This window comes from Salvelinus fontinalis, chromosome 1 (genome assembly GCF_029448725.1).
Source record: "Salvelinus fontinalis isolate EN_2023a chromosome 1, ASM2944872v1, whole genome shotgun sequence".
NCBI classification, from domain to species: domain Eukaryota; kingdom Metazoa; phylum Chordata; class Actinopteri; order Salmoniformes; family Salmonidae; genus Salvelinus; species Salvelinus fontinalis.
This window is the reverse complement of record NC_074665.1, coordinates 46,308,185-46,324,526: the sequence shown is the minus strand read 5'-3', so window position 1 is coordinate 46,324,526 and position 16,342 is coordinate 46,308,185. Positions and strand designations below refer to the sequence as shown.

Below are 16,342 nucleotides of genomic sequence, written 5' to 3'. Positions count from 1 at the left end.
AGTGTTCTTTTCAGGGGGAACTGTTGAGGTGGAATTAGAGCGGCAATGGCACTGTTCCTCCTCTGTTTAACCTATGCGTCTCATCTGCCAGACGTGCTTGACAGCACCAGACCGCTGGAAGAATCTCCCGGCAGGCCGAGCAGAGCTGTGTGTGGACCACACCATATTTAGTCATCCACAGGCCGCCACAGACCAACAATGTCGTCCTCCACCTTAATCTGTCTCCCCCTGTCTCTCCCTCCTTTTTTTTAATCTCCCTCCCTCTACTCCCTCTTTCCATCTCTGTCACTTCCCCCTCTCCCTCGCTTTCCTTCTCTCCATCTCTGTCCTCACTCGCTCTCCCTTTTAGACATCTCTGCCTTATCACTGTCACTCGTTCTCTTTCCATCTCTCTCTCCCCCCCTCCTCCTTCTCTCTGCCTCTTTTGGTTATTTGTTTTGCTCTATCACTCTCAAACACTTTTCACCCCACTTTGTACCTCTCTGCCTTTCCAACCATGCTCCCTCTCTCTCACTGTCCGTCTCTGTAATAGTCACTGCAGCCCCCCTCCCTCTCTCTCTCTCTGTCCCTCCATCTCTCACCTCTCCCTCTCTCCGACGGGCGCGGCGCTGACGGAAGCTGGACGGCGATGCTAATGAGTTGCTAATTCCATCAGCGGTCTCCTCCTGTGGGCCTGACCTGGCTGCCTGGTCTGGCTGCCAGGCTTTGATGATGGAGTGCCTCCAATGATGTACTCCCGCCTGCTCACCCACTTTAGCCTTTCCCCTCAGACATGTCCCATTGATCATAGTCTTCCGCCCGGCACTCCTTGCCAAATCATTTATGAACCAGCATCGTTCCATTCCTACTCTCCATTTTTCATTACATGGAATTTTATTTGATGTGAGGTGGACAGGTTTTTTTTAGGAGCTCGGATGGCTGTGAGAGCATTCCATTCCGTACTTCAATTTGGCCTTAAGTACTGTTTAATGTTTGGGAAGCGAAATAGTTGGTTTGTTTATTTGTGTGTCGCCTTTCTAGGTCCGAAGACTGTTCGCGAGAAAGTCAAATCATAGTTTACTTTGTTCCCATAGAACATTGTTAGGGAGATATATGTAACCACTCTCCCAGAAATGCACAAGAATGCATGTTTTGCGGCCAAGTTAAAATAAATAGATAAAGAAGTTGGAACAGAAATGTCAATGGTTTTCTATCTCGCTATCTCTATCTCTTTACATTTTGATGATCCTCTTTCCGTTCTTACCACACACACGCACACACACACCTCCAGCCAGAGGAGAGGCCAAATGGTAGAGGCTTAAGCAGTTGAGTAGAAAAGAGCGCCCCTTTTTACCGGACGACTGGGCTCTTTCTCCAGTGTTCTGAGAGTTGCTAGCTTTGGAACCCCTAAAAAAGAAAAGAACAGAACTTTTGTTTTTTGACTCATTTTAACTCGCTCCGTCTGCCTTCCTCCTCGACTGAAGTGCAAGGCAGATGCAGGCTTTTGTTTAGCCAAGGAGGGGAGGGATGCCGAATAAGAGGAGTGAGAGGAGGAGAAGGGGGGGAGAAAGGAGGGGCAACGGTTTCATTGTAGCTTAATAAATTCCTTGCAAAGACGATCGGGGCGCCTTCTCAACCTCTCGGCTGTCTGTCTCAAATGGGGTCCTTCCAGGCTTGACACCCCGGCAAATAAGGGGGGGATTAGGGAGGAAAAGCCCCGGGCTGTATACATCTTTTTTCTCCCTCCCTTTCTCGCTCTACCCTACATCTTTCTCTCATTCCCTCTCTCTCTCGCTCCTTCTCTCCCTCTTTTCCTCTTTGGAAACGAGAGGCCCCTGTCTGGTGTGGAGCCCATTTGAATGATCTCATCCAGGTACACTGACAGTCTGAGATTTATAGAGACCTTTCAGCCCAAACCAATGGCTTTGTTACAGCCAGCTCTGCCAATGGAGCCTTCCAGGAATCTGCCTCTGTAAAGAACACATTGTTGCCATCGTAGCCCACATATAGCTACAGTACCTCGGTACATGTCCAATGTTTTATGTTCAAATGGCATATAGTGTTGCACTTGCCTAGTGGGGAAATAAATACTATATTGTGTTCAACACTGTGTACAGCTAGTTATTTGTCTTTAGTTCCTCTTTAGGTCAGTGTTCTTTTACCGTTGAATTGGGGAGTTGGCTAAGGTCACGTGCGGCTGACGGCTCTGCCCGTATATTTTGAACGGGGGATTATGGGGTGACTTCTGCCGCGCGCGCTGCCGAAGCACGACCAGAATGCCTCGCCACGACCTGAATGGAGGTGCTGAAGAGTGGCGCCATTGAAATTCAGGACTCGGTCGCTGCGGCCCCGGCCCCAAACATCTAAGATCTCTCTTTATATGGTCACTCTCTTTCTCTCTCTTACTCACTCGCCCCCCCCCCCCCCCCCCCCCCCATCTCTCCCACTACCTACCTCTTTTACAGGCTTTTAGTTAATGAAAACACTCCATTACTCATTATAAGGCCCTGAGGTGTTTTGAAATGTCACAAACATGATATTTAGCTCATATGAGCAAGCTTACGGGTATAGTAGGGTTGAATTGACGACAGTAAGATGACTGGAAGTGTTTTGGACGATTGGACGTGTCCACAATAGCATGAGAATATCTACATGACTGAACTGTGAATATTTTCATCAGTAAGCAGAGGTCAAAAAAGTTGTTTGTTGCTTTGAATCCTTTTATGACAAGCTCTGGCATTTATCTCTCTCTCTCTCTTTTCTTTCTCTTGTTTCTGTTTCACAGGACAGGCTGCGGTGGTCACGGTCACCCTAAAGGAAGGGTCTCTTTCCACTCCCCCTCTCACACCTACACACACACACTCCCTCAGGCACACACACACACGCAGGATGAGGGAAGCCTGGAGGTGCCTGCTGGGGCTTTGCCTCCTGGCATGCTCCGCCTCTCCCGCCTCCCCTAACGGTGCTGCCAATCCCTTCGCTGGGCAGCAGACACCCCCAGACCCATGCTATGATGACGCGGGCGCTGCCCGCCGCTGTATTCCCGAGTTCATCAACGCCGCCTTTGGCAAGGAGGTGGCCGTGTCCAGCGTGTGCGGCCGGCCGACGCCGTCCCGCTCTTGTAGTGTGGTGGAGCGCGGTGATGAGCGGCCCTCAGTGCGCACCTGCCAGATCTGCGATGCGGCAGACCCGCGGCGTGCCCATCCGCCCTCCTACCTCACTGACCTCAACTCGGCCCACAACCTCACCTGCTGGCAATCGGAGAACCTACACACCTCGCCGCACAACGTCACCCTAACCCTGTCGCTGGGCAAGAAGTTTGAGATTACCTACGTCAGCCTGCAGTTCTGCTCGCCCCGCCCTGAGTCACTGGCCATCTACAAGAGCATGGACTATGGCAAGAGCTGGACGCCTTACCAGTACTACTCGTCCCAGTGTCGGCGCATGTACAACCGGCCCAACAAGGCGGCCATCACCAAGCAGAACGAGCAGGAGGGCCTGTGCACCGATGGCCACACCGACCTCTACCCCCTATCCGGGGGGCTCATTGCCTTCAGCACTCTGGACGGGCGGCCCTCCGGGAAGGACTTTGACAACAGCCCTGTGCTCCAGGACTGGGTGACAGTCACTGACATCCGCGTAGTTTTCAGCCGGCCCCAGCTGCCACGTGAGCTAGGGGCAGGAGGAGTGGGGATAGGCGGGGGTGGCCGGATTGACGAAGACCCAATGGTACCGTCCACGTCTCTGCCGGCATACTTCTACGCGGTGGGGGACTTCCAGGTGGGCGGGAGGTGTAAGTGCAACGGGCACGCCTCACGCTGCCTAAAAGACAAGGAGGGCAAGCTGGTGTGCGATTGCAAGCACAACACGGAGGGGCCCGAGTGCGACCGCTGCAAGCCCTTCCACTACGACCGGCCATGGCAAAGGGCCAGCGCCCGCGAGGCCAACGAGTGTCTACGTGAGTCACAGCTCTAATCAGCATTTTCTATCAGTTTTGATTCTGTTCTTTTCAATTTTGCGAATTTCCTTCTTTTTTTTTACTCTCTTTGCATTTGCATTGTTGAATGTGTAGATTCATTATTTCAATCACACCTCATAACTAGAAATGGATGATTTAATATGGCAATGTTAGACAATTCATGCACACACACACACACACACACAGATTCTTGAAATGTTTGTGTCAGCATGGATTGGAATTCTTCAGTACTCATGCAGTTTTTGAACACAGGAAGGTGCTTGATGATCTGTGTAGTGGATTTACCCTGTATTTGTGTCCTGCAACTTTGTTTTTTTGAACAGTACAAATCACTCATTATAGAAATATCTGGTCCGTGAGAATCCTCATCAATTCAATGGCCACCATGTTGAAAGGACCATGACATTTTTTGAACAGGGTCTACTCCGTTACTTATCTTTCTATATCCAGGCACCCTCTCTATCTCTCCAACTCTTTCGCTCTCTCTCTCTCTCTAGCTCTCTCTAGCTCTCTCTCTCTCTCTCTCTAGCTCTCTCTCTCTCTCTCTCTCTCTCTCTCTCTCTCTCTCTCTCTCTCCCTCTCTCCCTCTCTCTCCCTCTCTCCCTCTCTCCCTCTCTCCCTCTCTCTCCCTCTCTCCCTCTCTCCCTCTCTCCCTCTCTCTCCCTCTCTCCCTCTCTCCCCGCCCTACCCTTGAGTGAAGGAGGTATTCTCTTCCAGTGACAAGCTCCTGAATGCGTCTCAGAATTCCTAATGAGGGAATGTGCGGGATGGGGATTGAGCCCTGTTGCACACCCACCCATCAGTGGGCTTGTGAGGCGAGACGTGCTCAACACAAACATACGTCTGTCTGGGATTCTGTGTCTCTCTCTCTCTCACTCCTTCTCCACATTATCCTCCCAAACGCCTGTGAATAATGAGCAAATTGTTGAATTACAGGTGGCAGTTCCTTTATGCGACAAGTAGCATACCATTTTCCCCCCTTTAAATATAGACAAAACATGGGTAACGTTAACTTATATTTGAAAACTGCACATGGTGGTGTTTCTGGGTGGATTCAGCTTAAAACCAAATTAGTAATTTTCGGTATTATTAATTATAATCCCCCATTTTCTCTCTAATTTCAACAGCTCTTTCCCTGAAGCTATATTAAAGAGTTTGATTAATGCTCAATCTGAGGTTGCTGTAATGGTCTCAGCATTGCAGGTAAAGTTAAAATAAGATTTTGACTATAGTAAGGCTAGATCTTGTGTGCTGCCTGAATACACAGGATGACTTGCTGTTGACACAGTTGAAGATGAGGGTGGAATGTTCCGGTGGCCAATGCCAAATGCAACCCATCCTCAACCCTACATTGCCCAACAGATTTAGTACACCGAAACGCAGCAGCAGTATTTGTGATTTCTGTTTTATTAGCTCTATATATAGGACTCCTGAACACTCAACCCAACTTGATGTTTTCTGGGCTCCCCTCTGAAGTAAACACGCCCCCTCACGAACAAGTCTAAACAGCGAATGACAACAGCTCGAGTTGTTGGCACACCACGGCAGCTAAGTCATCCAAGAATGTAATTTGGCAGTGATTGACATTACTTCAAGACATGTATTCAAAAAAGAACCATCCAGACACACTCTGAAAGCTTGGCAAGTGAAATTGCAGTAATTTTAACAGATTACCTTTTTATGGGATTACTGCGTTGTATGATAAAGTGAACAGAGATTTTTTTTATATGTCAAATTTGGTTACTGCGTGTCAGAAGTGATACTTTAAAAAACGGGCAGAGGTGGAACCCAATTCAGGTTAATTCTGCTTGTCATACAAATGTGTAGCCATTGGAAAATAACACCGTATTAGAAGCCACTGTACCACTTTTAATCTTCCCTGTAACTAAATAAAATTACAGGCGAGTAAAGAAAAAAACAGGAGTAAAACATTGAAAAACAGTGTATATTTTTCTAACATGTTGTAATTGCCAGCGCTGCTGGCCTGAAATCATATTTAGCGTTGAGCTGTGCCAGATCTGCTTAAAAGAGAGTGACAGGGCCAGAGGAACATAGCTGGGGCCATTGCAGTGCTGGTCCAAGGAGCGGGTCTGTTTCTATTTCCCCCCTCACTCTGTCCCCTGACAACCTCCCCCAAACCCTCAACCCTGTGCCCTTATAGTCACACCCGCCTCATACCCCAGCACCCTCCATTCCTACCCTTGATTATGTTCTCTAACTTCCCCCAAATCTCCACCCCTCACGCTCTCACTGTCTCGCTTTCTCTGCGCCCCGTTGTCCAGCTCCTTCTCCTACACTCTTACTCGCTTGACTTACTCTCAACCTTTACCACCGCCCCCACACCCGACTCTATCCCGTAACTCCCTCGCTCTTCCCCTCTCCCCACCCCTCTCCTGTTATGTGTCCCGTGGCTGTTTGGGAAACGTTCCACCTACTTCCCGTAGATCCCTCAGTGGGATTGATATGTCACCTCCGTCCATTACTCTTGGACTAAATGCCATGTGCGCCGCGGCCAACACTGATGACCTAATCCCAGCGCTGATACAGGGCAGTAAAAACCTAAACGCATGTCGCACGCTATACCTGATCACAGATCAGAGGGGACGCCAAACCCACGGTCCCTTCCAACATGTCCCTAATTACAACGTTCCAAAAGGCCCTTTAGGGCTCATTCTAGAATGAGTACTGGTTCCAAAATGTCCTCAAAAGTGTGCTGAACTACGTTTTTTTTTTTAAACGTCCCCACGGCACACTGAAGCTCATTCTTAAGAGTGTCCCCTCCCTTTGTTAGGCCTCGGCTGGCTTTTTCTTTCTGGCGCTGCAGAAAGCAGCGGGCCGCACAAACGAGCCCTGTAGGACACCACCGCGTCAGCAGCAGCAGCCGTCTGTGGCGCCGGGCCGAGGTGTGTGTATTCAGTCTGGGAGAGGGTGTGAGATTGGCACGCTTTGGAGAGGCCGGGGTCCCCAGGTGTGTCACCGGAGCCCTTCTCTGGGTCGCAGGGCTATTGGGCTCCGGGAGTGTTTTTGGGGGGGCTGAGGTCATGATCCCCTGTGGGGTGATGACAAGGTTAAGCTGACGGGGAGATTCCCCTGGGGGGGTTGACTACCATTAAATAAATATATGTTTTATTATATTCTAACAAAAATCTGCACTGAGTATACCAAACATTAAGAACACCTTCCTAATATTGAGTTGCAGCCAACAAGTGACAACGATAAGGGATCATAGCTTTCACCTGGATTCACCTGGTCAGTCTGTCATGGAAAGAGACTGTTCTTAATGTTTTGTGTACTCAGTGTATACTATATTGTATATTATATTCAACAACAAAAAATATCTTCCATTCATTCCATTTGAAACCAGCACAGCTGTGTTGCTGAAGAGAAAACACGACTTAGTCCACATGTTTTTGTAACATGTGCATCGTGCCCCATTTAGCGTTTTTACCTTCTTGACTTAATCATTATCATTCATTGAGATTATTAAAAGATACTTTGAATCCCCTTCCCAGTTCTGAACTGAGTCGAGAGCTTGTATGGTGGTGTGAGCCAAGCCGAGCTGTCTCTAGTCCTGTTTGATTGTTCATGGGTCTCGCTAATGTTTGACATGCGCTTCGCCGAGATTACTGTCTGGGTTTTTGGCAGGCCCAGGAACCGTCTGCAGACACAAACCAGCACACACACGCTCCCCGCCCGCCCCGCCGCCCCTCCATGAGTCCTGCCCACAGACACGAGTTTACAAACCCAGAGCCATAGCAGTTTGCAATCGAAGCCAAAATAGGAGAGTTTGAGATGGCCTGTTTTCTGAAGGAGATGTCATGGAAAAATAGTCTGCTTGGTCTCATTCAGAGCCAAAAGATAAAATGCGGTCGGGAACAGGTGAATAACAAGTGTTAGATTACTTACTGCGATAGGATGGTGCGTTGGTGTGACGGTGGTGATGGTGTTATGGTTATGGCATGCTGGTAGTACAGAGTTACAGAGCTAGATCATTACTGAGATGATATGGTGGTATGAGAGCCTGACTGGCACGTTATGGTGTGACGCAACGGCTTGTAACGAAGTTGACTGTTTAATTTGACTTTGATCACAATGTTTTTGTCGGACAGAACAGTTAACAAGTACGGTGATGGCTTTTGACTGTCAGACTACATAACTATATATTTTATTACTGTGTGGCCATACAGTCCTGGCTCTGCCAGTGTCAGCCCTGCTCGGCCCTACCCTGCCCAGGTCTGCTCTTTGGCCAGCCAGCCTGTTCTCTCATGCTATTCCTTCTCATTAGTGTAGACTAGAGTCTACAGACCATGCCGGATTCTGCTAGGCTCAGCCCTCTGTAATCCAGAAGTCCACACTGGGAATCACAGTACAGGCCAGACCCCACCAGCGCTAATGGACCCGACAGGCCATGACTGGATACTTAGAGCATGAAGCACATGAACTGAGCATAAAGCACATGACTTCAACAATGTGCCTAGCATTTGTCTGAAAGCAGCTGAGATAATGAGAGTGCATCACATATTTGAACAGTACGTACAGTATGCATCACAGGAGGTTGGTGGCACCTTAATTGGGGAGGACGGGCTTGTGGTAATGACTGGAGCGGAATCAATGGAATGGTATCCAATACATTTTTTTTTATTTTTTTTTTAAATAAAATTTGGCCTTTATTTAACTAGGCAAGTCAGTTAAGAACAAATTCTTATTTGCAATGACGGCCTACCCCGGCCAAACCCAGACAACGCTGGGCCAATTGTGCGCCGCCCTATGTGACTCGCAATCACGGCCGGATGTGATGCAGCACGGATCAAACACATGGTTTCTAGGTGTTTGATGCCATTCCATTTGCTCCTTTCCGGGCCCTTATTATGAGCCATTCTCCCCTCAGCAGCCTCCACTGATACATCCATTGTTCTGGACAGACTAAATCCATGTAGTCTGTCCAGAACAATTCCTCTCTGAATTATTGAACGTCTTATATCAAACATATACAATGATCTATTCTAGATCAATATTAGATCACGTCTGCCATGCTAATGAGGCAAGCTTGATTTGGAAATAGGAATTCTATAGGGAGAGAAGGGAGAGATGGAGGAGAGACTTTTTTGAAGTTCCATTGCCAGACTCCTTCTGCCTTTGAGGGGGCTCAGTATTTTTAGTAGACCTCTGTTTTTTTGGAAACTATTAGCAAGAATTAGGGGGGCGTTGACAGATGGGTTGCTGGAGAAAGCAGGGCGGTCCAGGAGGGTGTGTGTGTGTGAGTGTTTGGTTGGGCTCTACCTCTGGCAGACCCAGACCCAGCGCGCACACATCACATCGTCTGGGACAGAGCTGTAAGACCTAAGCACACAGATCTGTGTGGAACTCTAGAAACACTGAAGGACACAGTAGCCCCAAATGCCAAAAAAAATCCAACTCTCTTTTCCTTTTTTTTCTCTCTCTCTCTCTATCTCTATTTCTCATTCTCTCTCTCTCACCCATCTCACTCCCTCTATCTCTGTTTCTCATTCTCTCTCTCTCACCCATCTCACTCCCTCTATCTCTCTCTCTCTCTCTCTCTCTCTCTCACCCATCTCTCTCTCTCTCTCACCCATCTCTCTCTCTCTCTCTCACCCATCTCTCTCTCTCACCCATCTTTCTCTCTCTCTCTCTCTCTCTCACCCATCTTTCTCTCTCTCTCTCCCACCCATCTCTCTCTCTCTCTCTCTCTCTCTCTCTCTCTCTCTGTCTGACATGGGGCAGATGGTTACGCGATGCTGATTATAATTTCAAAGCAACATCTTTTCACAGCCATGCCCCCCCCCCCCCCCCCCCCCATCATTCTACAGCTTCTAGCAAGGGCAGTGAGAGGTCACCTCTCCTCTCCTTCTCCACAATATATTCATCACACCACATTTAGGAACCAGATCATAAAATGACTTCATTCTCACACACGCACACATCGGTTCGGGTTGCAAGGTCATATAGAATTTGAATAACATAACGCATTAAATTGAATAACTTATGTGTGTGTGTGTCAGAAGCACAGACACTGTTGGCTTTCCTTGAGTGCCTCGACCTGTGTTGTTACATGTATGTTGCCATGTTCCTGCTTTCACTAATTGACTGCATACCCCTCCTCTGCTGTCGCCCAGGGCTCGCCGGGACCCGACACTTCAATTACTTACAGCGTGACACCCAAATGAGTTGGGCCGGGGGAGGGGGGGGGGGGGTCGAAAACGAAACCTCCTGTGCTTTCAAATAAATTACACGGGCGAGGAATGTTGTTCTAAAATCAACAGCCCTATGAAATGGTGCCTTTAGGGTGGTTAGCGTGAGCCAGGATCAGGGCTAAGGCTTGTGTGTACGCATGTGCATCATGATTGGGCCATCATGCAAGGGCTTGGTTTTCCTTATCGTTAGTGATACATTTTTTGGAGACGTATGTCAATATCGCAGTTTCTTGGTTTGTTTAGTAGTTTTCGTCTTGTTTTTGCAGCTTTGGCTAAGCCAATAGGATTGGTTTCCATTGTTGATTGGCTGTGTCTGATTCATTTCAGTTTGCTTAGTGTTTCTTTTTCTATTTAGCCACCCATTTGGGTTGTCTGGCAGCACGAAAAGACACTAAAACACAGAAAAACATTGTTTTAAGACCAAAATATCCACAACATTAGCAGAGTAATGTTGGAATCCTGGGAACCTTCTGTAAATGCCTCCGTCGTAATGCAGCGTTTCCCCTATATTCATTTAGCAGCGGTGGGCCGCCACTCCCCAAAATACATTTTTCAGGATGATAAAACGTTTTCAGTGTGAACTTAAACAACTAAAACCAGGTATGTAGAGAAGATAATGGAGTAATATAGTTTTAAATAAGAGAACTAACCACCACCAGAATAAAAACTACTGTCAGGGAGAATTAGAAATATAAAAAATGTCATGGCGTGGGTCCCCAATTATTTTGTTATAATGTTTGAGCCACTCCGATAGGATAAGAACATGGCACAAGCCATGGCAAAATGTGTAGAATTGCAGGAAATTAGCTTTAAAACTGCAACATTTTGAGAAGGGCCTCTAACATTTACGGCAGAATTATTTTCAGCAGAGGTGGCAAAGTTAGCGTGGAGGGGCAGGAGACGGCGCCATTGGCCACGCCCACTACCACGCCCAGTCTCCTGCCCCTCCACGCTAACTTTGCCACCGCTGCTGAAAAAAATCCTAGGGGAAACACTGGAATGGTATTTGTGTGTGTGTGTGTGTGTGTGTGTGTGTGTGTGTGTGTGTGTGTGTGTGTGTGTGTGTGTGTGTGTGTGTGTGTGTGTGTGTGTGTGTGTGTGTGTGTGTGTGTGAGCCACGCATAATCTGGGTGTGTGATCTGAGATGTGGCGTTTCATCACTGTGCCAAGGCAAACTGCTGGGCTGGGGCTCCAGTTAGGTAGCGTGCCCACCCGCCCTCACTCCCATGCCCCCATTCACTCCATCCCACATATGTTAGCAATCACAACCAGAGGTGCCCACCATTGGGGTGTTCTGAGCCATAATTGAATCTTGTCAAAGTCTGTGACCTCCCCCAGCGTAGAATTGACTATCTGGGAGTTATGTTCTTTAAGCATGGGGTACTATTTTATGCTGAGGTTGGGGTTTAAAACTTTTTTTCATCCTAATGTCATAAAATGTACCATTATTTCTAATAACAGTTTCAGTTTGGGCCATTTTTTTCTGTTTGAGGTTTCTGCGGAGTCTTCCTTTTAAAGTGTTCCTGTAAAAATATATGGGTTTGGGCTCCTAGCCATTGTTCATTGTGGCAGGAGAATCTGTGGGTATGTGGAGAGCAGAGCATATCTGTCTATCGGTCTGAAAAACGTAGATCTATCTGCCTTTGCTGTCGAGCCCGTTTCTTCCGTGTTTTGGATGGCAGTGTCTCCATAGCCTATCCCAGTTATTTCCAACCTTTTTCGGTTACTGTACCACCAACTGAATTTTGAGGGCTATACCTGAGTCGGGCAGCTAACTGGCCAACATTTTCTAGAAAGACGAGCTTGAAATGGGCATAAAATCATCTAATCGACTCGACAACAACAATAAACATATGTATGTTTAGCTGTGTGTTTTTCAAGGTTAGCTGGCTATGGCTAACTTATCGATCACGCTTTGTAGTATACACATCTGGTCTATGTGTATGGGTGTCTATAGTAAACTCTAGAATACTTGATTTATATTTATAACTGTGTGTGTGTGTGTGTGTGTGTGTGTGTGTGTGTGTGTGTGTGTGTGTGTGTGTGTGTGTGTGTGTGTGTGTGTGTGTGTGTGTGTGTGTGTGTGTGTGTGTGTGTGTGTGTGTGTGTGTGTGTGTGTGTGTGTGTGTGTGTGTGCGTGTGTGCGTGTGTGCGTGTGTGCGTGCGTGCGTGCGTCTGTCATGTCTGTCATGTCTGACTGGACAGTTACAGATATTTGCGGAGTGGTTTTTTAAATGTGGAGCACTGGAGGTTTCAGGCTGAAGACTCATCCCTTTCCTTCTCTTTTCCCCTCCTTATGGAACAGCTCCACTGGGACACTCCAACCCAGTTCTGCTTCTTCACTCTCTCTCTCTCTGACTGCTGCTCAAACCTCCGCCAGACTACTCTTTTCTCTACTACAGGGCTTTCTATGTCTCTTTCTATGTCTCTATGAAAAGGGAACGGGCAGAGACTGGTTTATTGAAGGCTCTGAATGTTACAAAGGGAGTGGGGGGAGTGGGGGGGGGGGGTATGTCTATCTTTAGCCGTTGAGGTGAGAGGAGGGATTGATGCAGACTGGCTGTGGAAAGATCAAACCAGAGTCAAGTTCAGTAGGCAGAATAAGGGAGTAAGGGTTTTAAAACAGATGAGATTCAACCTGAACCCATTTGAGAATTGTATTTTTTTTGTTTTCCAGTAGTGATGGGGGGGGGGGGGGGAATTGATAGTTATTTAAGTCGGGATATTATTTTGGAAGATATATCGTATCGTTTTGACAATATCACAATATTATTATTTTAGTTGACTGTACATGCCCCAAAAAATCCAGTATTTTTCCTTCACAGCTTTTTCTCCATCTTCTTTTTAAAAAGAGAGCCAATTTCTTTTTGGCACTTTTATTTCCATGACTGATCAAAACGTGTTTTCTCGTGGCTCTCTCTTGTCCTGCTGCAGCAGACGTATGGTGAGCAATGTGTATGGAACGTCGAACCGCAATAAAATCCCAGTATTGAATCGCAAAACATAGAATTGTGAGAATCGCGATACATATCGTATCGCCACCAAAGTATCATCATAATATCGTATCCTCTGCCATTTTGGGTTAGTATGTGTCTCTCTGTTTTGGGGGGAGATGGGGAGGCAGATGGGTAACGCTGCAGAGACAGCTCTCGTGTATTTTAAATCCCTTCTCTGTTTCTAGTCTTTTTTAATTGACAGGTTAAATATATATATTTTGTTGTTATTTCACAAAAATGTTTTGGATGAACCTCTTTTTAAGGGCTGTATGCTAATGCAGAATATCTGACAAGTACATATCTGATGCTCTATCTGTCTCTCATTTCCCTCTGTCTCTGTTTTTCAGCCCCGTACCCCATTTCTTCCTTGTGCCATCTGGCCAGGCGATCTGCTTGTTGGAGGTCATGGTGGTCTGACCATCCGCAATGACACATGTGGCTCTCTGTGTTTGTCTCCCGCTCTCTCTCTTTCTTCTACTTTCTCTTTCAATTTCAACGTACCATTCTCTCTTTCTCTCTTTCCCCTCTCTCTCTCTCGCTTTCTCTCTCTCTCTCTCTCTCTCTCTCTCTCTCTCTCTCTCTCTCTCTCGCTCTCTCAATTTCAACACCTCTGCATGTAAGCCACACCTCTTTTCTTTCTCCCACTTTCTCTCTCTCTCCTCATTAGAGTGAAATATCTCAGTTGTTTATAGTTATTACCCACTCCACCTCCGGTTCACCTCAACACTTAACCCCTAATGTCAGTATTACCTTTTGCCTCAACTCTTTAACCATCAGTTTACCCTTCACTTCTTCACCTAACCCACAGCCTACAGTTCATCTCTCTCAATATGATCCATCTCTCCGAAACCATGTACAGCAACTGCAGACCACCCTAAGCCTTAGAATTCAGTTTTGCCAAATACAGTGGCTTACATGCAGAGACAGTATTCCAAAACGTGCATCTTCCTTATCTCATTGTATCAGTCCTACATGGAGCTAACATGATTGTGTAATAGGTTCCATGCCTGGACCACTGGGTCTTTCCAGTGGAAAGAAAGAAAGAAAGCGAGAGAGAGAGGGGACAGAGATAACAATGTTTATACGTGGCGAGGTGAAGTGGACTAGAAAGACCAGAGCTTAGGCAGACTCCAACTGACAACAGGCCCCAATCTGGCATCCCTCCAGCCTAATCTTGTTAAACTCTTCCCCCTGTTGATGCCATACAGAGAGAGAGAGAGAGATGGAGGGAGAGAGAGAGAGAGAGAGATGGGGGGGGAGCGAGAGAGAGAGAGAGAGAGAGAGAGAGAGAGAGAGAGAGAGAGAGAGAGAGGAAGAGGGAGAGAATTGGGAGAGAGAAAAAGTGGAAGAAAGAAAAGAGGTGTGTGTTGAAATAGGGAGAGAGAGAGTGGGAGAGAGAGAGGGGGAGCATTAAGGGACTCTCAGTTCAAAAGGGCTCCCGAGAGCTGGCTCTTAAGCCGACGGCGTGTGGCTAACCACAAAATGAGGGTAGAGAGGGTCAAGGGGAAGGGAGGGAGAAACTGAGAAACGTCAGGCATGTTTGTGTGCCCACAACCCCTCCTCGTGCTACTGGGCCAGAAGTGTCTCTCTTAGATAAATGATAGACACGGGGCTGTTGTTTCCCCAGGGCTTTAGACCCTTGTAGTGTCTGGTCTGTAGCCTTAGTCTACACTCACAGTATCTAGTCTTCCCTCATCTCTAGTCTCTGGTCATTGTGGTTCGCTGTGATCGTCTGATATAGTCTCATGTCCCTCTGCTTTCTGGTGTTAAGTTGTGTTTGGTCCCCGGTCCCTTGTCTTCAGTGTGTGGTCATTGGTTCCTGGTCTGAGTGTGCGTGCATATGTGTGTCCCCGTGTGTGTCTCTATGTTTTGTGTTTGTTTGTGTGTGTGTGTGTGTGAGTGAGTATCTGTGTGTGTGTGGGTGTGTGTACTCTGGACCTGGCTCTAATGAGGAGATAATGAACCGGTGCTCCCCCGGTGCTCTGGAGCAGGTGGTTGGACCAGGCCAAGCGGCACGGAGCCCATCCACAGGCAGGCGCGTGCCTGTGGTCATACCCCGGCCAGGGAATCATGGACCTGCCTGCAGCCTGGCACACACACACACACACACACACACACACACACACACACACACACACACACACACACACACCGACGTGCGCACAAGCACACACACACGTAAACATACAGGCAGACTCACTGTGGATGGCAGGGGCCCACATAGCGGGCGGTGGTAGCCAGGCCCAGGGCACCCCAGGGGGGCTCCAGGTTTGGACGGGGGCCTGGGGAAAGGTGGGGGGGGGGGGGGGGGGACCACCGATTTTCAAGGACCAATTTTAGCCATGGGATTTGGGTTCGTCCAGGCATCCAAACTCAATTGGCTGGGCGCACTGGCTTGGCTTGGGCCAAAACATTAGGTTAGATCCCTAACATATGGAGCTGGAGTTGAGACATTGCACACTCAATGCAATTGAGTTTTATTAGGATAGCACTTTTTTCGGAGCCAATTTGCCACGGGACGTTTAATAAACTTGTTCATAGGCTGAACCGGTTTGTGTGTAGACACCATCTAGTTCGGCTTCAGGGAGCAAGCGGACCCTTTGTCAATGAACCTGCCATTAAGAAAACAAGGCAAACTTCCTCGTCTTTCCTATTTGTTTTACCTACATCGAAGGTTCTTCTCTAAGACACACAGAACTGTAGTTGATGTACTTTATGTGTACTTTGCACATAAACAGACCAAACTAACAAGGCTACTAATGAAGTGTTGGTGGAGTAAATATTGTGATATGTAGGGTTTGATATGGTAATCAGACTGATGCCGGACTGAAATAACACGTTTGGAATGAGTGGAACCAATTAGGACCCGCTGTGAGAAAACGATGGTGGGAGCTGTTCTCCCATATCTGTCTCTCTCTCTCTCTCTCTCTCTCACTCTCTTTCCCGCCCCATATCTGTCTCTGTCTCTGTCTCTCAGTTCTCCATTCTCCAGCAGACGTATTATCCGATTTACTGGACACCAGAGCACTACTAGCAGGCCTGGGGAGTACAAATGCACGCTACTTTGCAGTATTTCAGAACAAGCACTGTGTGTGCGTGCGTCTGCTCATGTTCCTTTGTGTTCTGTAATGGACTTGAAAGCATAATGGAGAAAGCATCTAGCACAGGGTAGGCAC

The 16,342-nt window shown here is 47.6% G+C and overlaps 1 protein-coding gene across 3 annotated transcripts in view; it reads left to right on the top strand.

Moving 5' to 3' along the window:
• ntn2 (netrin 2) overlaps window positions 1-16,342 on the top strand; it is a 62,759-nt gene that overhangs the window by 18,013 nt on the left and 28,404 nt on the right. For all 3 annotated transcript variants that reach the window (XM_055923792.1, XM_055923801.1, XM_055923782.1), the window contains exon 2: window positions 2,765-3,937. In XM_055923792.1, the coding sequence (XP_055779767.1) occupies window positions 2,869-3,937 (1,069 nt within the window). In that variant the 5' untranslated portion in view covers window positions 2,765-2,868. The remainder of the gene's footprint in view (window positions 1-2,764; window positions 3,938-16,342) is intronic.